At 37.5% G+C, this 27,854-nt stretch overlaps 2 protein-coding genes across 4 annotated transcripts; both read left to right on the forward strand.

Annotated features, from left to right (window-relative positions):
• The first annotated feature begins 330 nt into the window (after positions 1–330).
• On the forward strand, positions 331–12,765 carry LOC129417075 (microtubule-associated protein RP/EB family member 3). Of its 2 annotated transcripts, none has more exons than XM_055171521.2 (7): positions 331–488; positions 2,170–2,293; positions 2,581–2,726; positions 5,945–6,143; positions 8,705–8,838; positions 9,019–9,171; positions 11,204–12,765. In XM_055171521.2, the coding sequence occupies exons 2-7, from the start codon at positions 2,173–2,175 to the stop codon at positions 11,270–11,272; spliced, it is 822 nt and encodes a 273-aa protein (XP_055027496.1). In that variant the 5' UTR covers positions 331–488; positions 2,170–2,172; the 3' UTR covers positions 11,273–12,765. The 2 variants fall into 2 exon arrangements, with proteins under 2 accessions (XP_055027496.1, XP_055027497.1); XM_055171522.2 differs by having other exon boundaries at positions 5,945–6,101.
• A 1,015-nt stretch (positions 12,766–13,780) lies between these two features.
• Positions 13,781–27,733, forward strand: LOC141365350 (sentrin-specific protease 6-like). 2 transcript variants are annotated; one of them, XM_073869620.1, is made up of 21 exons: positions 13,781–13,937; positions 14,157–14,248; positions 14,320–14,436; positions 14,517–14,545; positions 14,624–14,713; positions 14,831–14,928; positions 17,022–17,192; positions 17,300–17,333; positions 18,284–18,466; positions 18,620–18,804; positions 19,513–19,560; positions 20,438–20,559; positions 20,644–20,760; positions 20,834–20,956; positions 21,497–21,589; positions 23,228–23,409; positions 23,572–23,627; positions 23,765–23,814; positions 24,105–24,173; positions 26,404–26,554; positions 26,926–27,733. In XM_073869620.1, exons 1-21 carry the CDS (start codon positions 13,935–13,937, stop codon positions 27,055–27,057), a joined length of 2,145 nt encoding a protein of 714 aa, XP_073725721.1. In that variant the 5' UTR covers positions 13,781–13,934; the 3' UTR covers positions 27,058–27,733. The 2 variants fall into 2 exon arrangements, with proteins under 2 accessions (XP_073725721.1, XP_073725722.1); XM_073869621.1 differs by having other exon boundaries at positions 18,626–18,804.
• The last annotated feature ends 121 nt before the right edge of the window (positions 27,734–27,854 follow it).

A 27,854-nucleotide genomic window follows, 5' to 3' on the forward strand; every position in this document is an offset into this window, starting at 1 on the left:
ACATTTTTATAGATATATCACAATTTATAATAAGTCATTAATAGGGCAGTTTGGTTCTGGTTGGAGTTTTATTTATCAGAATTCTCTCATTTAAACAACAAAAAACGATTTTTTTTTTTTAATTATTGGGTAAATCTGGAAATTCAACAAAACTACAGTTAAACAAAGATGTTGAAGAAACTCAAGAAATTGTATATGAAAATTATTTAAGTTAAAATGGTACCCTTTCAGTAAAAAATTTTAATAGTAGAATGATTTTTAAAGTGTTTCATGGCCAGTATAATAATGCTCATGTAATGAAGGGATGTCGCGCATGCGCACCAATCGTTGCAGTGTGTTGTATGCTATCGGGGGCGGCCCGTAACTAAGGAGCGCTGCATATCTGGCAACCCGTAGCAGCAGTGGACAGCCTTCACCTCGGATTTGACAGCGATATTGCCTTCAGCCAGTGTCTTATCAACATTGGGGAGGACGCAATAACAAACACAGTGAGTAGAACATTTTAAAATTGCACCATTCATTAGATTTATTTTCTACTAGCAAGCAGTAAATGGCCGTACTGGTCTCTTTTGTGTGTCGCGCGCGCGCGTGTGTGTGTTGCCTGTAACGTATACGACGGGGCCTGCAGAGGGGGCAGATTACATAGCAACTGTCATAATAATGGACCGTTTGTTCAGCAGATCCACAGTTTTACACATCACTGCAGATTTGAAATCGTTGCTTTTCATAACAAAACGCGAAATTGATATGTATTTATGTTGGCGTAAAGATAATAAAGAGATGTATTAGTGACATACATAGCATGTGTAGGGCCTGCGTTTCTACTGTAACGTTAACTCATATCGTACAAGTAAGTTAACTGTAACATTTTAATATTTAAAACCATAATTTAGAGCAAATAAAAATAACTTGAATTATATGAGATGTTTTTATATTCCATGATGAATAACTGAATAGCGAATATATGAGGTAACGTTAATAATAAAATAATAAAAGTATTAATGTATTAATATTTAGGGGAAAATAAAAGTTTGTTTTGCATAATATATTTGTGTGTATTGTGTGTAATATTATGTATAAATAAACACATACGAAATGTAAGAATTTTTATTTAATGTATTTTTATTTATTTATATATAATATAAAATATATTCAAATATAAATATACATGTAAATGTTTCTTAAATACATACATGCATGTATATATATATATATATATATATATGCAAAAACAAACTTTTATTTTGTTGTATGCGATTAATCGTGATTAAACTTTTGACAACCCTATTATTATTATACTATTATTATTAATATTGCGTTAGTTATTTGGTTATTCATTACATAAATAATAATAATAATAGTTGTTATTGTTGTTGTCATTTGTTAAGGTAAAAAAATGGCTCATACTAAGGTAATAAAAACATAACAATTTATTATGTAAGGTCTTTATACACCACTAAAAACATAGTTATGTATATTCTATCACATTTATGTCAAAATGTACATACTGCACATTTAAATGTGGTAAAATGCGCGGAATGGAAATGAGAGTAGCTTTCTTATTGGTGGAATTATTTAACAATTATTTGTATTTAAGTAATATAAATAGTTATTTTATTTATTATTAGTATAATATTATGTTTTACTTATTTGTCATAACCTTTTCTGTCTTTCAAACAAAATAAATGTGTTCAGCCAAAAACAAATCACACAAAAATTAATAATAAAAATAGATATAAAGTTTATAATAGTTACAATAATATTAGAGGGTTATACTAGGGTATGAACTATCAACCCCTCATATTTTTATAATAATATTTTTAAAACACATTGATGCATTTAGGAGATGCTTAAAACAATGTGATTGAGCTTAGGAAGTTAATCATATGAGAAGTGCAATACAGCTGAAAAATCTTTTAGAGACAATATCTGTTGAACGAGAGAGAGAGAGAGAGAGAGAGAGAGAGAGAGAGAGAGAGACTGAGAGAGAGGAAGAAGAGTTTTTTCTTCAACATTTTCATGTCAAGTGTACCGGAAAATCTATGTTTTCAGCTGTTTTAAGTTTTGTATAAGCTAAGGGATGCAGCAGACCGGACAGTTTAACAAAGCAATGTGGTTGGGAATCGCTGATCTATAGTGTATTTGTGTGACTGTTTGTTCTCTTTACAGGAGATGGCAGTGAATGTATACTCGACTTCAGTAACAATTGAGAACCTGAGCCGACATGACATGTTGGCATGGGTAAATGACTCCCTCCTGCTCACCTACACCAAAATAGAACAGTTATGTACAGGTGGGTTTAACTTAAACTTACTCAGTCTCTTATTTCACAGACTTTTGTCACTCTTCCCAGCTGCACTATTACTACTAACAGTACTGTCACAACGAAATAAAAAGAAAGATGTCCTTTTTTGCCGTTGATAACCTGTAACTTCTTTGTGGAATCAATAAAATAAATCAGTGTACACTGTTAACTGACTCAGATCAGGTTATTCCCTGATGTACATCTTGATCAAACACTGTATTGGAGTAATGAATGAACTCTTTTGAACAATGTTCTCTTTTGTTGTTTGTCTTCAGGGGCGGCTTATTGTCAGTTCATGGACATGTTGTTCCCAGGTTGTATTCTTTTAAAGAAAGTGAAATTTCAAGCCAAGCTGGAACATGAGTATATACACAACTTCAAAGTACTGCAGGCAGCTTTCAAAAGGATGAATGTTGACAAAGTTGGTGGTTTTTTTCACACATGAAGTTCAAATACATGTTTTCATTGTCTCTAATGTGGGTCATCCTTACCTATACACTGCAAAAAATGATTTTCAAGAAAAACATTTCTTAGTAGTTTTGTCTTGTTTTCAGTAAAAATATCCAAAAATTCTTAAATTAAGATGCTTTTTCTTGATGAGCGGAGCGACCCGACAAAGACTGGGTCTGGTTTTTGGACCAAGAGTGTCAAGTTTAGGTGATTTTGTGCATAAAACAAGCAACAAAATCTGCCAATGGGGTAAGCAAATTTTTCTTGAATTTTTCTTGAATTTAGTGTTTAAGAAAAATTTTTAAGATTTTTTTGCTTACCCAATTGGCAGATTTGTTTTTGGTTGTTTTATGCACAAAATCACTTAAAGTTATAGCGGAAGATTTTCTTTTTCCGGGTGGATCATTAACTCTTTCGCCGCCATTGACGAAATATCTCGTCAATCAAGAGAAAACGCTTCCCTGCCAATGACGAGTATTTCCGGCTTTCCGCAATACCGCTATTATCCACCAGGTGGCACTCTTTCACGTTTTCACGATATGTTGAGGTAAGGCCGTCGTACGTGCTCGTCCCTCGGTTCGCTTTCTGCACATGTGCACTTTGAGGTGTATATGTGTGGTGGGCTATGGCTTCAGCCATTCATTGAAGCTCACGTTCTTACTGTGTTTTTCAAAATGTCTGAGGTTCACAAGAGAAAAAGTGTCTACGAATTGCATGAGAAGAAGAGAAAGGCCTCTGAAGAAAGAAACAAGACCAGAGTGTTTTTGGGATAATATTTCATGTGCTGGTGTGCGCTAAATGCATAGGTTGGGCTTCCCACTGATGCCTCAGTCGCGAAGTTTCTACTCGACAGGTAAAGTTTGTTATGCTATTTGGAGAAATCCATTTAAAATCACTGCTAATAAAAGTTGATGTAAGCAATGATTAGCGATGCTAGCCCTGGCACAAGTCACGAACCGCGCAGACACGGTAAACATCTGAATGTATGAGCCATGCCGGCAGCAACTTGTAAACAAAGCGAAGAGAAGAGGCTTGTGCATGCTCTTTCTTGTGCAAATGTTGAATAGGCATTCCCTTTTGGGAGCAGGTAGAGTGTTGCGCATGTGCATTTTTTAAAAAAAACCGAGAGGCGGTTCTTTTCAAATATTCGGGAAAATCTTCCGCTGTAACTTTAAGTTTGATGTTTTTGGTCTAAAAGCTGGACTTATTTTCTTGGGTCGTTTTGCTCATCAAGAAAAAGCATCTTAATTCATACAAAGGAATCTGAACATTTAAGTATACAAGTTGAGTCATAATAAATAAAGTGAAATGACAGGGAATAAGTAATAATTGAACATATGAAGGAACAAGGTGCAAAATGGCATAGAAAGCCGTGAGATCACCTGAAATCTGTCAGTATTAAGAGAGAAACCCTGGGCCCTATCAGTACTAATTGATATCAGCTGCTTTAGTCCTAATTGATGGCCTATAAAGGCTTCTCATTACCTAGGAGCCACACAGGAAAGACTTCATGATGGGTAAAAGCAAAGAACTCTTTCAAGATCTTCGTAATCTTATCATTGAAAAGCATTTTGATGAGAATGGTTATAAGCGCATTTCCAGAATGCTGAATGTTCCTGTTAGCACCATGGGGGCAATTATCTGGAAATGGAAAGAGCATCACTTCACCCTAAACCAGCCACGATCAGGTGCTCCACGTAAGATCCCTGTCCAAGGAGTCCAAAGATTAATCAGGAGAGTTCTCCAAAAGCCAAGAACCACTCAGGCAGAACTTCAGGAAGACCTTGCATCAGCAGGTACTGTTGTTTCAAAGTAAACTATAAGCAACGCACTGAACCACCATGGCATCCATGCATGCTCACCACGCAAGACTCCATTGCAGAACAAAGAGCATGTTGGGGCTCGGTTAAAGTTTGCGAAAGAGCATTTGAAGAAGCCTGTGGATTATTGGGGGAATATAGTATGGTCGCATGAAAGAAAAATTTAACTTTTCGGTAGCTATTCTACCCACCATATTTGGAGAAGAAATGGCACTGGCCACCACCCCAAGAACACCATACCAACAGTTAAGTTTGGGGGTGGAAGCATTGTGGTTTGGGGCTGCTTTTCAGCAAGGGGTACTGGCAGACTTCATATTATTGAAGGTAGGAAGAATAGAGAAATATACAGAGACATTTTGGATAAAAATCTGCTGCCATATACCAGAAAGCTGAAAATGAAAAGAGGGTGGACATTTCAGCTAGACAAAGATACCAAACACAAGGAAACAACGAAGTGGTTTAAGGAAAGAAAATCAAGTTGCTTGAATGGCCCAGTCAATCACCTGACCTAAATCCCATAGAAAATCTATGGAGAGAACTGAAGATCAAAATTCATAAAAGCCCAAGGAACCTTCAAGATCATTTGTGTGGAAGAATGGGCCAGAATGACTCCTGAGCAATGCAGACGACTGGTCTCTCCATAAAAGAGGCGTCTAGAAGCTGTAATCACCAAAGGCTTTTCTACAAAGTATTAAATGAAGTGTGTTCAATACTTGTTCCCTGTGTCATTTCACTTGATTTATTGTGACTCAACTTGTATACTTGAATGTTCTGATTTCTTTGTATGAGTTTAATATTTGGCTTGATGGCTACATCTGGTGGAAATTTTGTGTCAATAGCCCACTTAGAAATCCCCTTACTGATATAAAGGCTGATGTGTCAAATACTTATTTTCCCAACTGTACTTTCTTATTGGTAGACTAAAAGCATTGTCGAAATATCAAAATATTTAATAAATAAGCAAGATGAAAATATAAATTTGTGAATGACAGGCTGACTGTAAAGTTCTGGGGGCACAGATTTCATATGGGCCTTTATATGACTAATACAGAAGTGAACTATCCTCTTGCCTTATAAGTTTTTAGCTCCAAAATATAAAATTTATACTCATTTATTTATGTTTTAAACCACATACTGTGCACTGCCAGAAAAATGGTACCCTATCCAAAACTACACCTTTGCACCTAAACAGTTCATACAGTATTAGTTCCTCAGAGATACATGGTACCAAAGAGTGCATATTAGAACCTTAAAGGTACATATTAGTACCAAATGTATACATATCTGTACCTAAATGGTACATATTAGGATTTTTTAAAGGGTACTGTCTCCCTTTTGACCATTTTTCTTGTGCTTTTTTGCTTTCCAGATAATACCCGTTGAAAAATTAGTGAAAGGAAAATTCCAGGACAACTTTGAATTCATCCAGTGGTTTAAAAAATTCTTCGACGCCAACTACGACGGAAAAGAGTATGATCCTGTGCAAGCCAGACAGGGCCAGGACGTGGCACCTCCACCAAACCCAGGTGAACACTTTTCCCACAAACCCAAGAGAACTGGTCTCTCAGGTAACATCAATATTCTGTCACACCTTTGCTGCATTGACTGCTGAGCTTCTGCTGATGGAAAGCGTGCTCTGCAAAGCAGCTGGTTGTGCACGGTCTTCTGAATGATTAATGTCTGAGCTTTCATTGATGAGAAAACAGTGAACGATCAATATTACAAACAAAGGCATTTTGTGGTGGCACGAACTGTGTTACTATGTGAATTTTTTAATACAAGAACTGCTTTCCTGACATCAGTACTAACAATTTTCTAAAACCAGTTCTTAAATGCTTTGGGCTGGGTGATATATTGAATATTCATGATGATTAAGGTGCTTTTCACTTGGCTGATGAAGTGTGTCAGATTTAGATTGCAAAAAGTATGAGAGCATTAGAACAGAGATGTTTTAATAGCGTCTCTAAGTTTAACTTTAGTAGCAAAAACAATGTAGAGTTGATAAGTTTGGTTCACTTCGGTAAATCATTGTATCATATTAAATTATACAATGTAGTGTTGTTGGTTGGTAGCCTTGTTTTTCTGATGTTTTTTTTTTCACATAATATACAATAAATTAATGTATTTTATAAAATTACATAAAACTGGCATCCAGCTGGCACCATGTCATGCCCCCCTGTTTGAGAACCACTGGTTTAAACTGTCCTTTATAATCTATATTCAAAACTCGGGTTCTTTGGGGGGGGGCTGACGAAAATTATTATATTGAAAATAATTATTAAGCATGTATAAATATATAAATAATAATGTTTAGTATTTTAAACGTCAGGGTCAGGTTTTTTTGCGGAAAAAATTGTTTTCCGTCTTTCGGAAAATGATGAGTAGACTATTCCTTTAAAACATTTACATTTTTATTTAGTCAGAACAAATGCGGCAGATATATTACTATATATAATTTTTTTTTTGGATAGATGACTTTTAGGATGTACTTTTAACTGTCATGTCGATGTATAATAACAGATGCGCTTTTATGCGCTTTTACATTTCAGATTTTTTACCCATGCAGAGTAGCAGGGCAAAGCACAATGCACATACAAAAAATTACTCCAGAAATGCACTGTTATGTTTCAAACAGAGATGGCGACAGAGAGTCAAAAGTTACAGATTGCAGCTTTAAAGGGATAAGTCACTCAAAAATAAAAATAAAGTCATTAATGACTCACCCTCATGTCGTTCCAAACTCGGAAGACCTTGTTTATCTTCGGAACACAGTTTAAGAAGTTTAAGAAAGGTTCATGTCCAGAAAGGTATGAAAAGATCATCAAAGTATTCCATGTGACATGTGTTGGTTAGTTAGAATGTGTTGAAGCATCGAAAATTCATTTTGGTCCATAACAAAAATTACGACTTTATTCAGAATTGTCTTCTCTACCGGTTCTGTTGTGACGTGTTGTTTGGTGCGCCAGAGCTTCGTTTAGAGTCAGCCACATCACTGCAGTCACGTGACTTCAGTCTCGTGCACGCGGTTTACAACAGACGCGGAAGAAAAGACAATGCTGAATAAAGTCGTAAATTTTGTTATTTTTGGACCAAAATGTATTTTCGATGCTTGAACAGATTCTAACTGACCCACTGATATCACATGAACTACTTTGATGATGTTTTTATTACCTTTCTGGACATGGACAGCATACTGTACCTACATTTTCAATGGAGGGTCAGAAAGCTCTGACCAAATCCAAAACATCCCAAACTGTGCCTCCAAAGATGAACGGAGGTCTTCCGAGTTTGGAACGACACGAGGGTGAGTCATTAATGACATTGTTTTCATTTTGGGGTGAACTATCCCTTTATTTTGTATTTTCATAGGTGCATATAAAAATGATTGTTAAATAATGAACTGTGGAAACATGCCTTGCTTATTATAGTATTTAACTTAACGTTTAATGTATTTTATTTACATTTTTGAACACATTTAGCTGCAAATATAATTTCCAACAAGCTGATAAAATATAAAGATATGCTTTGAGTTATATCACCCAGCCGTAATGCTCCTCAGTGTTCTCTCATGTGCTGTTTGCAAGGTTCACTGCTTGCTTAGTGCTTTTTTTGGTCAGTCCTATTCATCCCTATAAACACCTCTAAATTCCTTATTTGTCATTGTAAATATTGTATATATATACCAGCCAAGAAACTGATGCAGAACATAGTCCAAAGAGAGGTATAACAGTGGCATCTCAATTTGGCTTTTGTGATGTCATTGGGCTGGATTGGGAAAGTGACCTCCATTTAGTCTGTAGTAACATTCCGTCACACTTCCGTGACTTTGGTTGAACCTGGCAAACATGAAGCGGATAACAAGCTTTTGAAGCGGTTAATGTTTGATCCCATGCAGGCTTAACCAAAGTAATGGGGGTATCAAGCCACCCGTGCAGGAGCTTGTTAAAGGCTGACTTTCTAAAGCTTACAGCTGTAGTTTTAGTTCAGTGAATTAGTGTGTTATAATGATGCTGATCTGAGATCAGAAATCTGCAGCTGAAATTGCATGGATTGATTTGTATGGTATATTAAATTTGCCAAGCACCACTCTTGTTAATTGTCGCTAAAAGCAAGACATCTCCAATTTCAGGGCCTCAAAGAACATCGCCAACAGTACCCAAAAACATGCCCATTCCACAGAGGGTGACCACCACCATAAGGAAGAACCCTACACATGCCAGAAATGGGGGCAGTGATGCTGAAATCATGGAGCTTAATCAACAGGTAGAGTCCCTGGGAGGGTAAGGAACCCTACCTTCCTTGGAATACTTTTGATGGGAATGGGAATTAATTGAGATACACACATGCATTGAAAAATAAAGGTAGATTTATAATGTATACTAAATGCACTGTATTTAGTTTTATTTGATTACATTGTGTTCTTTTTTCCTTTGCTATTTAAAGTTGATGGAGCTGAAGTTAACTGTAGATGGTCTGGAGAAGGAGAGAGATTTTTACTTCAGCAAACTTCGAGACATTGAACTTATCTGCCAAGAAAATGAGACTGAAAACAACCCAATTATCTCTAAGATAGTTGACATTTTGTATGCCACAGAGGTACAGTACTGTCAACTCCTTTGCTTTATCCATAATAACATGTCCTGTAAGCTCTGTCCAAATTTTGTACAGTTAGCTACCTTGCTGTTTAGTGCCTGAATAGGCTGCAAACTCTTAAACCTCACAAGTTTTGGTGCTGATTAAAATTATGAGCATGTTTATAATCATAATTTCTCTACATTTGAGCACTGTCTCTTTCACAAAACTCACTCGATTGTAAAAAAAGCATAAGTATAAATGTATATTTTAAGTAATGCACAAAGAAATTCAGTGTTTTTGAAAGGGACACTCCACTTTATTGAAAATATGCTCATTTTCCAGCTCCACTAGAGTTAAAGCAAGACTAAAGAGTTTTTTTTTGTACCTTAAAATAACGTTTCCAAAAAAGTTTCAGTCATTCATCCACTCGAAACAGGGTGAACGGCACTTTCACATTCGCTTTGCAGCCCTCTATCGGCCAGAACCGCACTAAAGAAGTTTCCAACCGTCGGGTCGTGGTCCTGTAGTTCGAGTGAAAACTACAAAAACTTGCTTTACGGCAGACCTACAATCTAATCAGAGCCAGCTATGCTGCAGTTTTTACGACAGTGGTAATGAACAATTATGCTTCTAACCTGTAGGGGGAGCAAAGAGCAAAAACTCTTTAGTGTTGCTTTAAAGCTCACGTAACACATGCTGTTTCTGAATTTCTGATGTTAATCTGGAGTACCTATAGAGTAGTATGACATCCTTTATATCTCCGAAGAGTCTTTAGTTTAATCAGATTCATAAAAGAAAGATTAGCTTTACCGAATCTTTCCGATAACGTACGAAAAAATGAAGAAGGAGGAGTTACTACCGCGGGTGGAGCGAGTACGAGTCATGCAACACTCTACAACACTTATAACTTATGATTCACTACATGTTCGTGTCATTTATATAATATGCACGCGCCTATTTCCAACATAAGACAGAAGTCTTACTTACCGCATGCACCTCATGACCCGGTTGGGAAAATCCAGCGCATCAAACACACGCGCAAAACTCAGCTGCTACCCCGAATAATAAACTATATCCATTGTTTTCATAAGGCTGGCTTTCTTCTCCTTACATCCAAAAACACACTTCTTCTTTCGTGCCATTGTTGAGTTGAGAAATTAAACAAAGCTGTGTCGCGTGATAAGATGTTTCCAAGTTGTAGCGTCTCCTGTTGATTGACGGGTGGGCGGGGTTTTCCGGGGGAAGTGCCCATATAAAGAAGTGATACGTATAGAAAACCCCTGAAACGTCAGTTGGACCTGTAATCGAAAAAAACTTTCCGAAACTTGTAAGAACCCTGGCAAAGTGCATTCGGCACAGAAATACTCTGTAACACGCCCAACTGCTTTTTTGACACTTTGCCTACGTTTAGCATGAGTAAACAACTCTATAACCGTGTTAATAAGTCAGAATGCTTGAAATACCATTGAACCACTCCTTTAAACATTTGATTTTTGCCGCTTTGGAGTCCGTTCAGCTGATCTTCGGGTGTGGTGCTGCCACTTTTGGCATAGCTTGGCACGATCCATTGAATCTGATTGGACCATTAGCATCGCGCTAAAAAATAACCAAAGACTTTGGATATTTTTCCTATTTCTGTAGTTACATCGTGTACTAAGACCGACAGAAAACTAAAAGTTGCGATTTTCTAAGCAGATATGGCTAGGACTATACTCTCATTCTGGCGTAAAAATCAAGGACTTTGTAACATGGCTGCAGCAGACGTAGTGATATTACGCACTGCCCGAAAATAGTCCCCTGGTATTGAAAGTTACTAAGCGGATTATTTTCGGCTAATGCATTTAGCGCAATGCTAATGGTCTGGTCGGATTCGGTGGATTGTGCTGAGCTGGGCTGGGAGTGGTACCGCCAGACCCGGAGATCGGCTGAATGGATTCCAAAGGGGTAAAAATCAAATGTTTAACCCTAGGGGTGCTGGAAAATGAGCATATTTTCCAAAAAAATGGAGTGTCCCTTTAAAGTGAATAGACAGTAACAATCACTTTCCATACAGGATGGCTTTGCACCGCCAGAAGATGATGAAATAGATGAGCAGGCCCACTTGGACCAGGACGAATACTGAGCAGCATCCCTATTTATGGGATGACGTTGTGACCCGTCACCATTTTCTCCGCCCACCACTCTGAATGACCCGCCCCCCACCGCACGCTGTTAATAACCCCTCAATACCTGTCAACTCCATGGGCTCACCATACAATATATACTCCACATTTGTCTCCTCCCGCGCCGGTTTATACACTACATCTGTATCATCAAACATTGCCACCCTTATCCAGACAGTAGCACCAACACCACACACCTTTCCCAGCACAAGAATGAACAAAAGTAAAGGTACAGTATCAAAGAGTGGGTAGCAAAACGGACTAAAAAATGTAAATATTGTGATGGGAAAGACATTTTTGAAGAAAAAAGAAAGAAAATGAAGATACTCGTTGCCCGGAATGCAGTTATATGTTGTCCGCACTTATTTTTGGGGTCGGTCTTGGCTTCATACTGTATGGATTGGTCATTTTTACATCCATCTGTGTATTCAGCCTCAAAATGCCTTTTTCACTGGCTAATCACTTTGAATTGTTAAAATCGTCCATTAGAAAAATCCCAACAATATCAAGCTTATGGATATTTTATAGCTGCAACTAATGTCCAGGTTAACTAGATAAAGATTAATGATAGAAATAGCCGAATTGCGTTAAGGCATGAATCTGTCAAAAACACGTCCTGGTCAGATTGCTCAAATACAGGGTTTAATTTTGATTTCAGGCTGAAATATGATCTGGACATGTTTTTGAGATTAGGCTCGCTTTATTAACCTGCTTCATTCTGAGCTTTAGAGAAGACATTTATACTAAATGTTGAGAGGCCAGTGACAGAGGTACAATAATTGAGTACTAAAGGAAAAATATGTGTAAACGTATGTGCACAGGATTTCAAATGTGTATAAAAGACTACAGTAACGTTAAAAACGAAACTTGTTTTGCTTATACCCAGGGAGCATGTGAATGTTATACATTGACAGTTTATTATGAGTGATTGTTTGTAAATCACCTTTTTTCTCCTGTTAACAGTTCTGACGTGCTTGATTGTGACATCATTATGACACCTCATTTGTCATAGACTGATTATTAATAGAAACTCACCACATGGATGGCAAGTATATATATAAGACCATTGAGCATGAGGAACAATGCTTATTGTTACCATGTACAGTATATTTTATTTTAGTGGCAATCACACAAGTGATACTACTGAATAGATGATGTCATACTGAACTGACATTTGCTGCTAGTGTTGCTGCATTAACGCGTTTTATTTTGTATTTATTTCGCTCAGCTATTGAATAGCACATGGGCCGCGCATTCTTAACTAAATCAAATCAGATTTGTAAAAGGCCCTGATCAAACTAAACAGAGATGCCAGAATTGTTGGTTTGTTTTAACTTTACAGGGTGAATCTGCTTCTCTCTGCATAACAGTTCCAAGTCATCTTGTATTGTCTCAATATGGCCATAGCTGTGTTTGCATAAATTGTTTTGAGTAAATAAACATTTGTGAAAAATAGGTTGTCAGTTTGTTTCTTTATAATGCATGCATGCATATCAAAGTGTTAGAAAAAATGTGATGCATAAGACAAGCAGTGTCTGTAACACGTCTCAAAAAAGGCAAAGCTTTGTTTTACTGTACATTTATATTAGATAAAAATAGGCTTTATTTTATCCAGATTTTCTTATTCTTTTTTATTTTACATTATTTAATTTCCCTTCAGGTCTGCTGAAGCATTTTTATCAGAAATCTGGTGAATATTTTGATGCTTTCTGGGCAAATTAAATAAAAAAAAGGTTTTATTTTACCCAAAAAAACATTCATATACAGTATGTAGATTTTATTTAAGAGATTACCAAGAAATGCCAACGTTTAGGTGAAAGAGCTACAAAAACAAACAAACAAAAAAATTAAACAATTTGGATACTCGATTTAGAGATATTTCGCAATATTTACAGACTTGATCACCGAATCCAACAAGGTAGGAAGGAAATAGACTGTACCAACAGTACAAAGACACAAACCACCCGGCTGCTATACCTTTACTTGTATAATTACCCAAATAAGATCAGCCCAGAGGTCACAAGTACAAAAGCAGTAGCTGGTTGACCCCACAGGTGACAACTGTAAGAAAACGCTTATGGTGTGATACAGCAGATAGCAGCTGGCTGATGGGGACAACCATGCGCAGGTTGCTATTTGCGTGACGGACTATCCAACACCTGTCAGACATTTAAAATTACATAGGTAATTTGAAATTTCCTGTGCAAAATGAACGGCCTGTGACAATAGGCTTGTTTGACTTCATGCGGCGCCGCAAGAACGGACAGCCGGATGACGTCAAAGTTCCGCGAGAGCGATTTCAAGCAAACTCCTCCGTATGATTTTGCGAATCGCTCTCGCGGTACTTTGACGTCATCCGGCTGTGGGTTCTTGCGGCGCCGCATGAAGTCGAACAAACCTATCACCGTACTGCAAGAGCGCTTTGAAAAGCTGTGCTCTCGCGGTACTTTGATGTCATAGGCCGATCGGTCTTGCGCAGCCCTGTGAGAAATCCAACACAACTAATTAATTCAGACTGAATTAATTAGTTGACGCGCTTACGTTACTTTACGTGACGTTAGAGTTTGTGGCTGTTTTTAATTGTTATTTTGAGAGGCTAAATTACTCTACAAATACTATAAAATGGTGAGTGTAAGTTATAAACATGAAACGTAGATGTCACTATCTCGTATGCTAATTAGTTGCAGATGCTTGATGGCAAAGAAACAGTATTGTTTACTTTTAGCCATCCCAACCTCAAAATCTCAGTATTTTATTAAATATAGCTTATTTTATTTAAGTCCTAAGGCAATTTCACATTTACATAACTATTGTGTTTGCACATTTATGTTTCGGACATAAAAGGTTCGTCCACTGGGTCGAGAAAAGTTGAAAGTCAAACGTCTGAGAGGAAACGCTATCGGACTCAATCTGGTCGCAGTGCGAGACATATTAACGTGAGTTAAAAGCCTTGTTAAAACCTCAAACGTATGTTAGCGACTGTTGTCTTTATATTTGTGTATTTTAGGGACCCGCCAAAAGCTATGGTTAACACTGATAGTAAAGCTGATCCTTTCCAACGATCTGAACAAAGATTCAGACCTTTCAACTACGCGCTTCAGATCTGCTGCCGGAAGGATTCAAGGTTTGACTCATTGTTACAGTCATAAAAATTCAAAATGAAATAAAGTGATTATTGACTAGAGAATTATGTTATCTTTATAGAAAATACCCTATCAACAGTGATTCTGAAGGTAAAGCACGTTTTTGTTCTACACTATTGTTTCTTTGTACTGTAAATTGATTTTTAATACATGTTTGGGGTTTTACAGATGGGTCTATTAATGAGGAAAAGGAGACCACAGATGAATTGACAAATAGCTTGATGGAGATCAAACCTAAAGACCTCTCTTTAATCACAGGTTTTAACTCATTTAAACCATAATATAATGTTGAATTATTCACTTTAGATTAAGTTCACACTGGTTGCTTGGTTAAAAAAATGTGGATGTTTGCTTTAGTAGTGTGCCATCTTACAGATCCTGTTGTACATCCCAAGAAAACCAAACATGAGACATTTATCCTTGACCAATCCCAAAACAAACAAATTAAACGAAGACATCGAATGAAAGACGAGGTAAGAAATAGTGAAAATGACTCCCTGTGTCCAAGGTTGCCTGACAGTACCAAAGTAAATAAAGTATGTTCTTCTTTACTGTTAAAGGGATAGTTCACCAAAAAAAAAAAAAAAAAATCTCATTATTTACTCACTCTCATGTTGTTACAAACCTGTATAATTTCTTTGTTCTGATAAACACAAATTAAGATATATTGAGGGAATGTTGGTTACAAACTTCCTGATCCCGAGTGCAAGTAGGCAGCGAGGGCTAAGAAAGGCTGTAGCCATCTCAAACATCTCAGCTAGCTCTATTAGCGATCCTGACGATGCACGGCATCGCGCTGCCTCAACAACACGTGCCCTGAGCCGCAAGGAACGTAAATATTGCCCTTCATTCTAAATCGGGCTGCTTGGAAATTAAGTGACTTTAGCGAGATGCTCTCGCAATGGCTACAGACCTTTCTCTATCAAAAGCTGTCCGAGCGTGCTCCGCCCCCAAACACTGCACACATAACTCATGAGTGTCCCCGCCTGTTATGAAACGAGGACGGGGAACACACACTTCCTGAACTACTCACTAGCCATTTAAACTATTTCTTAAACTAGTTCTGACTAAGTTTTGAAACACAATTTTGACCGACAATTTTACGTAGAGTGCTCGGCTCGCTGAATGACAGAAAGCTGTAATGTGCTGTTGGCGCCTTCGTTTTATACCTTCTGGTTCTGTCACTCTCGTGATGTCATCACTCGACGCCTATAAGATGGGCTAGTTTAAAGGGACACTCCACTTTTTTTGAAAATATGCTTATTTTCCATTTGATTTTAACGGTTTTGGAATTTATTCAGCTGATTTTCGAGTCTGGCATTAGCACTTTTAGCATAGCTTAGCACAATCCATTGAATCTGAGTAGTCCATTGGCTTTGTGCCTAAAAAATAAGTTTTGATATTTTTCTTATTTAAAACTTGACTCTTCTGTAGTTACATCGAGTACTAAGACCGACGGTAAATTAAAGGTTGCGATTTTTCTAGGCCGAAACGGCTAGGAACTATACTCTCATTCTGGCGTAATAATCAAGGACTTTCCTGCTGTAACATGGCTGCAGGAGGAGCAATGATATTACGCAGTGTCCGAAAATAGTCCCCTGCCATTAAAGGGTACTAAGGGGACTATTTTCGGCTGCTGCGTAATATCATAAGCTATGCTAAAAGTGCTAGCGCCAGACCCGGAGATGGATTCCAAAACAGTAAAAATCAAATGTTTAACTCTAGGGGAGCTGGAAAATTAGCATATTTTCAAAAAAAGTGGAGTGTCCCTTTAAGGTGCACACCAAAGCTTTAACACCCATGGCCGTTGTATGTTTTCAATCGTTTCCAATGGAAGCTTGGCGTAAATAAAAAAAAGCAGCTGGTGTTTTTTTTCAGTGTTCAGTGCTGAGCACTGATAGTTCAAAAATATTCAACTTTGGGTGAAAAGCTCAGCTTGTCAATGTCCTCACACCGCCATCCAGTCACAGTGGAGGAGGGGCGCGACAAATATCACAACAGCCAAGCGGCGCATCATACAACGACTTATAAACAAAGCAGAAGTATCAAAGCAACCAAAGTGCTCTGCTGATGAAAGCTGGCGCTCAGCTAAAAAAAAACAGCTGGCATTTGGCGCCCTTCAGATGTTTTCATTCGCGTTTAAAAGCTTAAAACCTTAAAGACTATTCAGGTGCGCGAATGCTGTGTTGTTTTTCCCCAGTGTTATTTCATGACGCAGCATCGAGTTACCGCGAAAGGGAACACTGCAATTCTATTATTTTAAAAAAAGTCATTCTTAGACTAGAAATATTTTTCATGGGAACTACATCACCTAAAACAGCCACCGTTTCATAGTTTTCTGGTATTTTACATTTATTTACTGAAGCCTTATGGGATATACATGCTTTTTTCCATACTGTTTTTCAGACATACTGCTTATTTTGCATACTGATTTTCATATTCTGTACAGTATAGAAGTAGGCGATTTCACATGCAAGGACTGACTTGCAGACCTGCTCGGGATATTTGTTCCTGTTTGTCACCTGTTTTCCACAAAGACACTGATTGAAAACATTTTCTGCCACAGTTTGGAAACATTGTGAAAAAACCCAAAACCAGGAAGGTAACATCTCCAAAACAGCCAAACAGAGACGCTGCTGAAAGGTTAATCAGACTTGTACTCAACATCAGATGTTTAAAAATTGGAACATTGACAAAGATATTCAGAAGATCTGATACACTGACCGCCCAATCCAGGGTAATAATACTTTGAGGATTTAAATTAAAATGCATGTACAGTACCTGACAAAAAACGTTTTTATATTAATTTGGTTATAGTTAACAGGATACTTGTTTCATTTACAGTTTACACTGGATTACATTGAGATCACAAATGTAGGTAAGATGATGTACATATTTGTAGACTTTTAATGTGTCACTCAGAAATGGACATCTACCCCTGGTTTTACAGACAAAGCTTAAGCCTAGTCCTAGCCTAAGACACATGTTTGAGCTGTCTTAACTCAAAATACTTGCACTGACAGTGCCAGTGATTTGTCTCAAGATGCACACCAGTAACGTTTTTTTTTCTAAGGCATGTTTATTAGAGGGCACCTATGATCCAATTCACGTTTTTACATTTCCTTTTGTATTAGTACATGTTAAGGATATGCAAAAGGTACAAACCCCAAAGTAAACAATGACGGGAGTTATCGTATCCAACATAAATCTCTTTTCATAGACTGCAACAAACACACGGATTGTAGGCAACAGTTTACTTCCTGGGATTGGTGATGTAGTAAAGACCGACATTATCATAATTCCTCCCGCTTCGGAGTCAGCCTGTAAGTTAACTCCTGTTAGCATTGAATTGTGAGCGAATCTTTCAAACATGGTAAGGAGCTTCACATTTCCGGCCAAACACGACGTACAGATTAGCTGGCCAATGAGGGACACAGCTCTTTTCAAATCGATGAGTTTTGTACAAAATTCGTGCGTTTCAGGAAGAAAGTGATATTTGGAGTTACAAAAATTTACGGTATGTGGAAATGTGTTGTACCAAATACACAAAATAACGTTGTTTTTTAGCAATGTAATAGGTGCCCTTTAAAGATGCTTAAACATCTTAATTTATCTAAGGCCTAATCCTGGATATAGCTAAGCCTTGTCTGTAAAATCATTCCTGAGAGTATTGTCAACAAAAAAAGTTTTTTAAAATGTATAATAGTGTTACAATTTAAGATTTTTTTAATTGTTCAGTTATGCATTTCATCCTGCCGTGTAGTGTTTTCACCTGTATAGTGATGTCTATTGTGTAATCTGATGTTTTACCTTTTTTAATGCAAACAGTGTCGTCACTAACACTACGTATAGAAACATCAGAGGTCACCAGTTGTGAATGGTGTACTGTGCAGAGGCTGCCGGCACTGTTTCTACAGATAACACCTGTGGCACGTCACCGTCTGCGTGCCCAGATTGTGTATTATGTCTGTGAGGATCATTCGCTGGCGTGGGGTGACTGCGCGAGCAAGAGTGAGTTATAGTATAATTCAAATTTTGTAGAAACCCAAATCTATGTACAATGTAGCCTGAAGGATGTTCCTTTTGAAAATCATTAAATTCTTGTCTCATGCTATTTAGTGTATTCACTTTATTTGTTAAAATGAGTTTATGTTTTCTTCTCAGATCAAGATGAGAAATACCTAGTCCTTATTTTTGAGGAAGAGCTTTCATTGCCAGACCAGCTCATCCTTGAGGAAATATTCACAGAGATTGGCAGGAGAAATAACATCTGCAGCTGTCCAGTTAAACTGTCATTTGAAGAAGCCTGTAGCAGGCTGAAGACGCACAACTGTAACCAAAGACAGCAGGTGGGTCATGGATAAAAATACTTGCCACACCTTAATGTATAGCTTACTTTTCTTAAAGCGATACCAAATAACAAAATTTGCCCATGATGTACTCGCCCTCAAGCAATCCGAGATACATATGTCCATCATCTTTCAGATGAACACATTTAAACTTATTTTAGTAAATGTCCTTGCTTTTCCAAGCTTACAATGGGAGAAAACGGGGATCAATGAACAACTTCTGACTTTGAAGCCCAAAAAAGTGCATTCATCCTTCACAGAAGTAATCCAAGGGGTTAATGCGGGTAATCGATGGGATACTGTAAGAAAAATATACAGGTTTTAAACTATAATAACTAGCATCCGGTAATGACGCCATCTTGGGCTAAAACACTCTTGTGAATATTTTTCTTACAAAATCGCATCGATTATGCACAGAAGACTTTTATTAACCCATTGGAGTCATGTGGATTACTTTTATGAAGTATGAATGCTATGCATTTTTCTGGGGTTTAAGTTCAAAAGTTGTTACCTGATCTCTGTTTTCTAATTATAAAGCTTGAAAGAGCAAAGACATTTACTAAAATAACTCCAAATGTGCTTGATGATGGATATATGTATCTCGGTTTGCTTAAGGGTGAGTAAATCATGGGGTAATTTTGATATTTGGCTTTAGTTTCGCTTTAAAAGACAAATTATTCTTTATTATCCCTTTTCTTTTGTAAACAGATCCCTGTGCTTCAGCCCAAAGAGGATGAACTTCCTGTCATGAGTCAGGTTTTTTGCATCTTTAACATTCCCACTGAAAACATAGTGGCTGTGTCCGAAATAGCTCCCTGTTTCCTTAAATAGTGCACTATTTGAGGGGACAGCCACTTGTTGTAGTGTCCGAAATGATAGTGGACATTATATCAAGTGCACTCTTTAAATCCCATAATGCGTGTAGAACCCATGCACACTCAACGGCCAGCTACTACTCCCTTACTGTGAGAGGCGTCCCAAATGAACTCCTGTGTTTTGACACAAGATGGCGCCCGTAGTGCTTCCGATGCTTAGTGTCCCAATTTACTCTCATTCATTCAGTCGGTCATTCAATTGGACTGTCTATATAGACCCCTTCAAGGTTTGTAAACATTGAATGACTATCGGGTGCGCGCGCAGCATGGGGTCAAACTGTTCATACCATCCAGGCTTTATAATTAAATCTAACAGGGCTGAAAAATGATGACTTGCCTCAAATGAAGTGAGCACTACAAACACAAGCCTCTTTGATATTTGCATTGTTCCAGTCTGCATGTTAATTGCTTGCAGCCACAGATGTTGTATTTTTTTGTTTTTGAGATTCTGCATGAATCGCGAAAACTTTACGGAAGACCTTGTGCGATTTTCACAGCCCACGACGTAAGTAGGCATTTTTGACGATACCGAATAATATGCAACTCAATCTGCTGTAATCGCTTTTCTGACCCCGACATGCGCAATGGGAACCGCCTGTGACGTGAACCGTGAAGGGGTCTATTAGCAATCTAATGTAGGGAATGTATAGTATAGGGGGCTATTTTGGACCCAGCCAGTATAAATCTTTGAACATCACTGACATAATAGACCACAACATTATTTTCTGTTGTTTTGTCCCTCTCTCATTGTTCAACAGACTTTGGTACCAATTTCACCCTCTCCTGATCCCACTCGATGTGAAACTGCAACCCTCAGCGTTTCAGACAGCGATGAGGATTTGATAGTGGTTCCCTCGTCGCCTGTACATGAAATCAAAAAGTCGGTTGGCTGGCCTAAATTAGTTTTTTTTTTTTTGTAGTGATGGAAAGGATAGTTCTTTTAGAAAATACCATCTCCTTCCAGACGGCTTGTTTACCCCCCTCCACCAGCCAAAGGGGGGATAAGCATCACAGAAGAGGACCTCAGCTGTCTGGAAGAAGGCACATTCCTAAACGATGTGATAGTGGACTTCTATCTGAGGTGAAGAAAGTCACTAAAGTTGTAGAAGTGGAAATGAGAATCTTCTTACAATGTTTCTCTCATTGTTTAACAGGTTTTTAGTTTGCGAGCAGCTGAAAAGAGAAGATGCCATCGACTGCCACGTGTTCAGCTCTTTCTTCTTCAAGCACCTCACTAAGGAAGATCACAAAAGGCCTCCAGAACCTACAGGTTTATCGTACGTAAATACACGATTATAAAAAAACTCGACATGCAGTGTTGGGGAAAGTTACTATTAAAAGTAATGCATTACAGTATTAAGTCACTCCCCAAAAAAAGTAACTAATTGCGTTACTTAGTTACTTTTCAAGGAACGTAATGATTACATTACTTTTTAAGTTAATTTTTCTTACTTGGCTGAGGCTTGATCTCTTTCAGGCCTTGCAGGTGTTTTTATGATCGCAAAAATGTCAGGCTCTGGCCTGCCATCTCTGTTTTTGACTCAAACTGTTCCTGCTCAGACGCACAGAGTGCGTAATTCTACGTTAATATGTACAGTTTAAATTGAATTAATTAAACTGAAAAGTAACTCGCATTACTTTTTAAAAAAAGTAACTCAAATATTAATGTGTACATTTATAAAGTAATGTGTTACTTTACTCGTTACTTCAGAAAAGTAATATTATTATGTAATGCGCGTTACTTGTGTTACCCCCAACACTGCTCGACATGCCATGCCCATATTCTTCGAATAAGCAATAAACGCACTGTTCCACAGCATTCAAGAACTCAGGCATAACCGGGTGAAAACTTGGACCAGGCATGTGAACATTTTTGAGAAGGACTTTATATTTGTCCCGATTAATCAAAAGTGAGTATAATTCTCAGTGTTTATGTCCCTTTTTTGCATGTTAACATAGGGGGGGTTTCCCAGATAGGATTCAGAGATTAATCCAGGAATAGGCCTAAGTTATATTAGGACATTTAAAGGTGGGGTGCATGATTTTTGAAAACCACTTTGGAAAAGGGAGTCGGGCAGAGTACCAAAATACACTTATAGCCAATCAACAGTAAGGGGCATGTCTACCAACCGACATCGTTGCCTGGGTTGCGTATGTGTCGGGCGGGTCTATCAAAAGAAGGTCCAAATTCTATTGGGGTAGGGGCGTGTTGGTTTAGGTGATTTCAAATATCAACATTGGCTTTCAGAGATCATGCCTTTAAGAAGTTTTTACAAACAAACCAAAAAAAAATTACTCATGTGTATCTTGAGACAAAATAATGTCAGTAATGTCAGTGCAAGGTATTTTTTAATTAAAGGGACGTTCCACTTTTCTTGAAAATATGCTAATTTTCCAGCTCCCCTAGAGTTAAACATTTGATTTTTACAGTTTTGTAATCCATTGGGCTGATCTCTGGGTCTGGCACTAGCACTTTTAGCATAGCTTAGCACAATCCATTGAATCTAATTAGACCATTAGCATCGCGCTCAAAAATACCAAAAGAGTTTCAATATTTTTAAAACTTGACTCTTCTTTAGTTGCATGGTATACTAAGACAGACGGAAAATTAAAAGTTGCGATTTTCTAGGCAGATATGGCTAGGAACTATACTCTCAAACTGGCGTAATAATCAAGGACTTTGCTGATGTAACATGGTTGCAGCAGGCGTAGTGATATTACGCACTGCCGGAAATAGTTCCCTGGTATTGAAAGTAACCAAGGGGACTATTTTTGGGCAGTGCGTAATATCACTACAGACTCGAGATTTAAATAGTAAAAATATTGAAACTCTTTGGTTATTTTTTTAGCGCGGTATGCTAATGGTCTAATCAGATTCAATGGATTGTGCTAAGCTATGCTAAAAGTGCTAGTGCCAGACCCAGAGATCAGCTGAATGGATTCCAAAATGGTAAAAATTAAATGTTTAACTCTAGGGGAGCTGGAAAATGAGCTTATTTTCAAAAAAAGTGGAATGTCTGGGACTAGGTAAGCCCTGTCCGGGAAACCGCCCCATAAAGTAAAGTATTAGCGATTGGTGATTCTAGTCAATATCTAGCCTAGTAAATGCTTGATTGTTATGAAATCTAATGTACATAAATGACCAGTTACATCCAAAAGCTAAATCTAAACACCAAAGATACAAAACTGCTTCGAGCATATGGATAAGTAAACAGTATACAGAAAGAATTGGTGAATAGGAAGTGCTGTTTTGTGTCTTTTGCAGCATTATTTTGTGATTTCATAAAAGCCTATATTGAAAAAAAAAGATTGTTTTTGCATTTGTGCATCTCTTTCCTGTGCATTTTTGTATTTTCTGCTGATGTGGACAGTGTGAATGTTTCCTGTTTATATAGACAATTATATAAATGTGCACAGCTTATGTGCTGCTCACAAATGTATCTGAAAATCACCCTGATAGATCATTTTACTTTGACATTAGCTTGTGTAGATCTGGTGAAATAAGAAGCTTGCCTTTACATAGTCCCTCTTGCACAATGTCTCCTCAGGGCTCACTGGTTCCTGGCTGTCATCTGTTTTCCTGGCCGAATTTCACAGACCAGCGATTCAGATGCTTGCTTCAATGGACATTCAGCAGAGTATCTTTGCGATCAATCTCTACCCAATCCCATGTCTCTCTTTTACCGTCAGGAATCTTCAGAGAACGGCTCTAGCAGGAGTCAATCTATAGGTAATTTAGATGAATAGAGAGAGAGAGAGAAAGAGGATGTCCAAACTATAGCTTGTCTATGCATTACACAGTAATAGCTTGCAATTTGAAATGCAATTTGAGGGGATTTGATAGAGCTTAACATGTTGTGAACCAGAGATATTACATTTTTCCTTCATATAGGTGACTTGAACAATAGTTTCTGGTTTGATTCAGATGATGAAATTAAGGCCAGTCAGGTAATATGCACTGTAAAAAAACATTGTGCATGTGATTTTATTGTTTTATATTAAATACATACTAACAAAAGAGTGGAATGACATCTTTCCCAGATTTGACCTTTCTCTCTCATTGTGACCTTTCTCTGTCTTATAAGGATTTTGAGAACACATGTGCCCTTAACAGCGAAAGAAATGACTCTAAGCGGTGAGTAGCCTACTCATCGGGATAACCGTGACCCTGTTTGTGAAATATAGGCATCTATTTTTAAGATTAGGAGCGTCAAAGTTTTATTTCATTTTAAATTTAATCTTTGACATGATCTTACTCAGTCAATATGAAAGATATCCATGTTATTTTTCACAGAATGTTCTTTACATTATATTGGATGATTTTATGTACAATTTTTATCAGTCACTAGATGGCAGTAGCATTTACTTTTTGTGCATGTATGTGAAATGCTGCATTTTACTCCGTCATTGTCTCTCGGTTGATAGGCCGTGTATACTCATTATGGACTCCCTCCACTCCCGAGCCAGATCATCAGTGGTGCAGATACTCCAAGAGTAATTATTATCTATTTAAATCATGGTTGATTACTTTTAAATGACTGTGTTTATGTACAACAAACATTTTTCTTGTATTTGTATTCTACAGAAGTGTTGCTACTGTAGTTAAATTGATTGCTTACCCAGATATGACAGCCAGTCATTATTTATCCATGTTGTTATAAGTATGTGCCACTTTTTTGCATCAAAAACCAAATATATTTCTCATAGTATTAGCTACAGAGAACATTTTTCAAAATCTTTAGTTACTGTAAGTCAAAACATTGTCAAAGCCATGTTATTCATTCAGAACACAGATCATTTTTTGCCCTTTTTTAAATGCTACAAAGTATCATTTGTTTTATTTGCAAAGACTTATATTTGGATTACAGTACATAAAATATAAATCTGTCTCTGCAATCTCAATAAAAGATCATAAATTAGTCTGGTCTAACCACACACTAAAAATGGCTTGGTTATTTTTGACCCATAATTGGTAAATATTAGACAGAACACACGATGGGTTAAAAATGACCCTTGTTGGGTTTTTGGGGTATAATAACCCAGCATTGGTTCAATTTTAGCCCAGCTGTGTGTTCTGTCCAATATTTATCCATTATGGGTCAAAATCAAGCCAGACATTTTTATAGTGCAAAGGGAGGAAGGGCTATTAAAGGGACACTCCACTTTTTTTGAAAATATGCTCATTTTCCAGGTACCCTAGAGTTAAAAATTTGATTTTACCTTTTTGGAATCCATTTAGCCAAGCTCTGGGTCTGGCGTTAGCACTTTAAGCATAGCTTAGCACAATCCATTGAATCTGATTAGACAATTAGCATTGTGCTAAAAAATAACTAAAGAGTTTGGATATTTTTCCTATTTAAAAGGAAATAAGGACTCTATCTGGGACATATCTGCCTAGAAAATCACAAAATAAAATTTTCCGTTGGTCTTTTTACACGATGTTAGCCTGACGTTGTCATACTCAATTCTAGCCAGAATTTGAGTCTGATACCGCTCCATTGAGCTATAATTATGAGGCGTGTCTCAACCGAAAATGTCTCTGCACTCAGTTGGATAGACCTACGACCAATCAGAGCAACGGAGTGTGTGATGTACGTTACGTCTTTTGCAGCCTGACCGAACTGCCAGTTATTTCGCTACAATGACACTAACATTGTGATCATACTAAGTCTGAGTTAGCAACGTATATCAACACCTACTATGTTTACAACATTTCGTTTATATCCCAACATTAAGTATTTACTAAGTCATACAGTAAGACTATCTCTTACCATTAGATGAACTTCATCCATGACGATACCCATTACGTTGGCTTGAAAATATTGGAGCCTGGCATGTATCTCCACTTATTCAGCAGCCAACCACGATTCCGGGCTTCCGAAAAGAAGCTGGCAACGACCGCTAATTATATCCATCTCGTCATGCACGCCGAGTTGCATCACCTTGATACCAGTTTCAGTTGCGACCAACTTTTGTCGAATCCCGTAGGAAGGACGGCAAAAACATCAACAAATGCCTTGCTCGCGTTTCTCTGTTAATCTTTTAAAATCAATGCTCTGTCGATATCTTTTAGAACAGACTCAATGTCAGAATCCACACATCTGAATTCTACAGCGGCAGCCATTTCGTTGTAAACAGATTCAACACATGCGCTCTTTGGTGACATGGTTCATTACGTTACTGTTGATCATCTGTCCATCATCGTATAAAGCCCGCCCTGACAATTTGATTGGTTCGACCAGCTTTGGGTCTAGCATAGTAGCTCCTCAACGCAGAAACCCCAGACCGATCTTCCCGTTCTCAAAATGTTGTGGGCGGGGCTAAGATCAGCTGGCATCCAGGCTAACACGATGTAACTTCAGAAGGTTTATCGTAGTTAAGTTTTAAATGGAAAAAATATCCAAACTTATGTTTTAGCCTAATGCCAATGGTCTAATCAGATTCAATGGATTGTGCTAAGCTATGCTAAAAATGGTAGCGCCAGGCCCGGAGATCAGCTGAATTGATTCCAAAACGGTAAAAATCGGATGGTTAACTCTGTATTTTCAAAAAAAGTGGAGTGTCCCTTTAAATATACACATGCAAAGAAAATATAAGAATAAGAGAATACTGAGATTATTATCCTTAACCAGTAATAGAGCTATTTATGAAAAATAAAACCCACCGAACTTTTTTAAAATGCTGTTATATCCACTTTTTCTCTATGCTGTTCTGTAAATCCAAGATACCTTCAAGAGGAATGGAGGGTAAAGATGGGCTATTCGCAAAGTTTTGGAAATGGAGTTATGGATGGATGGAGTCCCCGTGTCCCGCAGCAGGATAACTATACAGACTGTGGCATCTATCTTCTACAGTATACAGAGAGTTTCCTCAAGGTATGTCATAAAGTAACAGCTGTTAAAGCAACACTATGTAGTTTCCATGTAAAAATTACTTACAGCTCCCCCATGTGGTTGAAAAGCGCAACAGTGCCTGGTATCAGACACTCTTCTGCAGACAAGGGGAGGGGCGGGGCTGTGTGCTCTACCCTCCACCGCCACTTTCAGAGTGTGCTTGTAGCAGCTAGGAGGCTGCTCAGATTGCAGCAACAGTACAATTTGTCCAGTTAAAAGTTGTTCTATCACTAAAATAATTTTAGAGACATTATTTAAAGGTAAAAAAACTACATAGTGTTGCTTTAACATCTGTAATTCATTTTTTTTGTTTACTTAGTGGTCAATAACTTCGTTATTATGTTTAAATTTAGAATCCACCTCAAAGCTTCCATCCCAGCATGGACCTGAATGACTGGTTTTCACGGAAGACAGTGAAGGAAAAGAGGAAGCAAATCAAACGACTCATTCTGAAGCTCCACCAAGAGCAGCAGTTTGACATTTAGGTCACTTCTACAGGTCATTCAATGTTAATACAACCTCAGACACTTTATGTGGCGTGTAATACAAAATGTAATTGTGCCAAAACTACTGGTTCGTTTAATTATCATTAATTTTCATACGTTATTTGCTTTGGAAATGGCTCAAACACATTCATGAACTTTAGTAATATGAACATAATTGTAAATAGAAAAATCTAAATAAAGTTTTCTGTGTTTGTGTGTGTTCTAAAAATGTTGGAGTCTCATTAGTGTGATATATCTGTTTTAGTACATAAACAGTTTGGGCAATGCTGTAAGACAAGAATGGATTCCCAAGATGAGAATTTTGTGTTGTTCATACCATAAAATAAATAAATAAAAATCTTCAAATTAATAGCATTTGCAAATTCTAAATGTGTTGTTTAGACTCCCATCATTGCCTGCTGAAGGGAAGAAACTGGTCTGTTAGAGGTCTGTCTCCTAAATATTCAAACTCTATGGCTATCTATCATCCTATCTACCATATCCACTGTACCTATCGTATCTATTATACCGTATCTACCGTACATTGTACCTATCGTATCTATCGTCCTTGACCAGAGTTTTTGTAAGATTTTACCCATTTATTTTTGGAGCTATAATTTGGAAACAAATATGAAATGTTTAAATATTATTAAAATATGAGAATTATCATTGAAAATCGAATTGATTGACTGCTGGACTCCCTAATGTTTAAAATGCATGGTAACATGAGCAAGGGCTACCACAATGGATAAAACAATCTGGAGGACTACTTTTTTGATATAGTCTACTCAAAACGT

Source organism: Misgurnus anguillicaudatus, chromosome 7 (genome assembly GCF_027580225.2).
Source record: "Misgurnus anguillicaudatus chromosome 7, ASM2758022v2, whole genome shotgun sequence".
Classification (NCBI taxonomy): Eukaryota; Metazoa; Chordata; class Actinopteri; order Cypriniformes; family Cobitidae; genus Misgurnus; species Misgurnus anguillicaudatus.

Excerpts from the sequence above, each read along its gene's own strand:
- LOC141365350 (XM_073869620.1), top strand. Across the intron at positions 14,714-14,830 it reads AGACCTCTCTTTAATCACAG|ATCCTGTTGTACATCCCAAG; the intron begins GTTTTAACTCAT and ends GCCATCTTACAG. Across the intron at positions 20,761-20,833 it reads ATAGTGGACTTCTATCTGAG|GTTTTTAGTTTGCGAGCAGC; the intron begins GTGAAGAAAGTC and ends ATTGTTTAACAG.
- LOC129417075 (XM_055171521.2), top strand. The coding sequence starts at position 2,173 with ATGGCAGTGAATGTATACTCGACTTCAGTAACAATTGAGAACCTGAGC. Across the intron at positions 6,144-8,704 it reads CAAGAGAACTGGTCTCTCAG|GGCCTCAAAGAACATCGCCA; the intron begins GTAACATCAATA and ends CTCCAATTTCAG. Across the intron at positions 9,172-11,203 it reads ACATTTTGTATGCCACAGAG|GATGGCTTTGCACCGCCAGA; the intron begins GTACAGTACTGT and ends CTTTCCATACAG.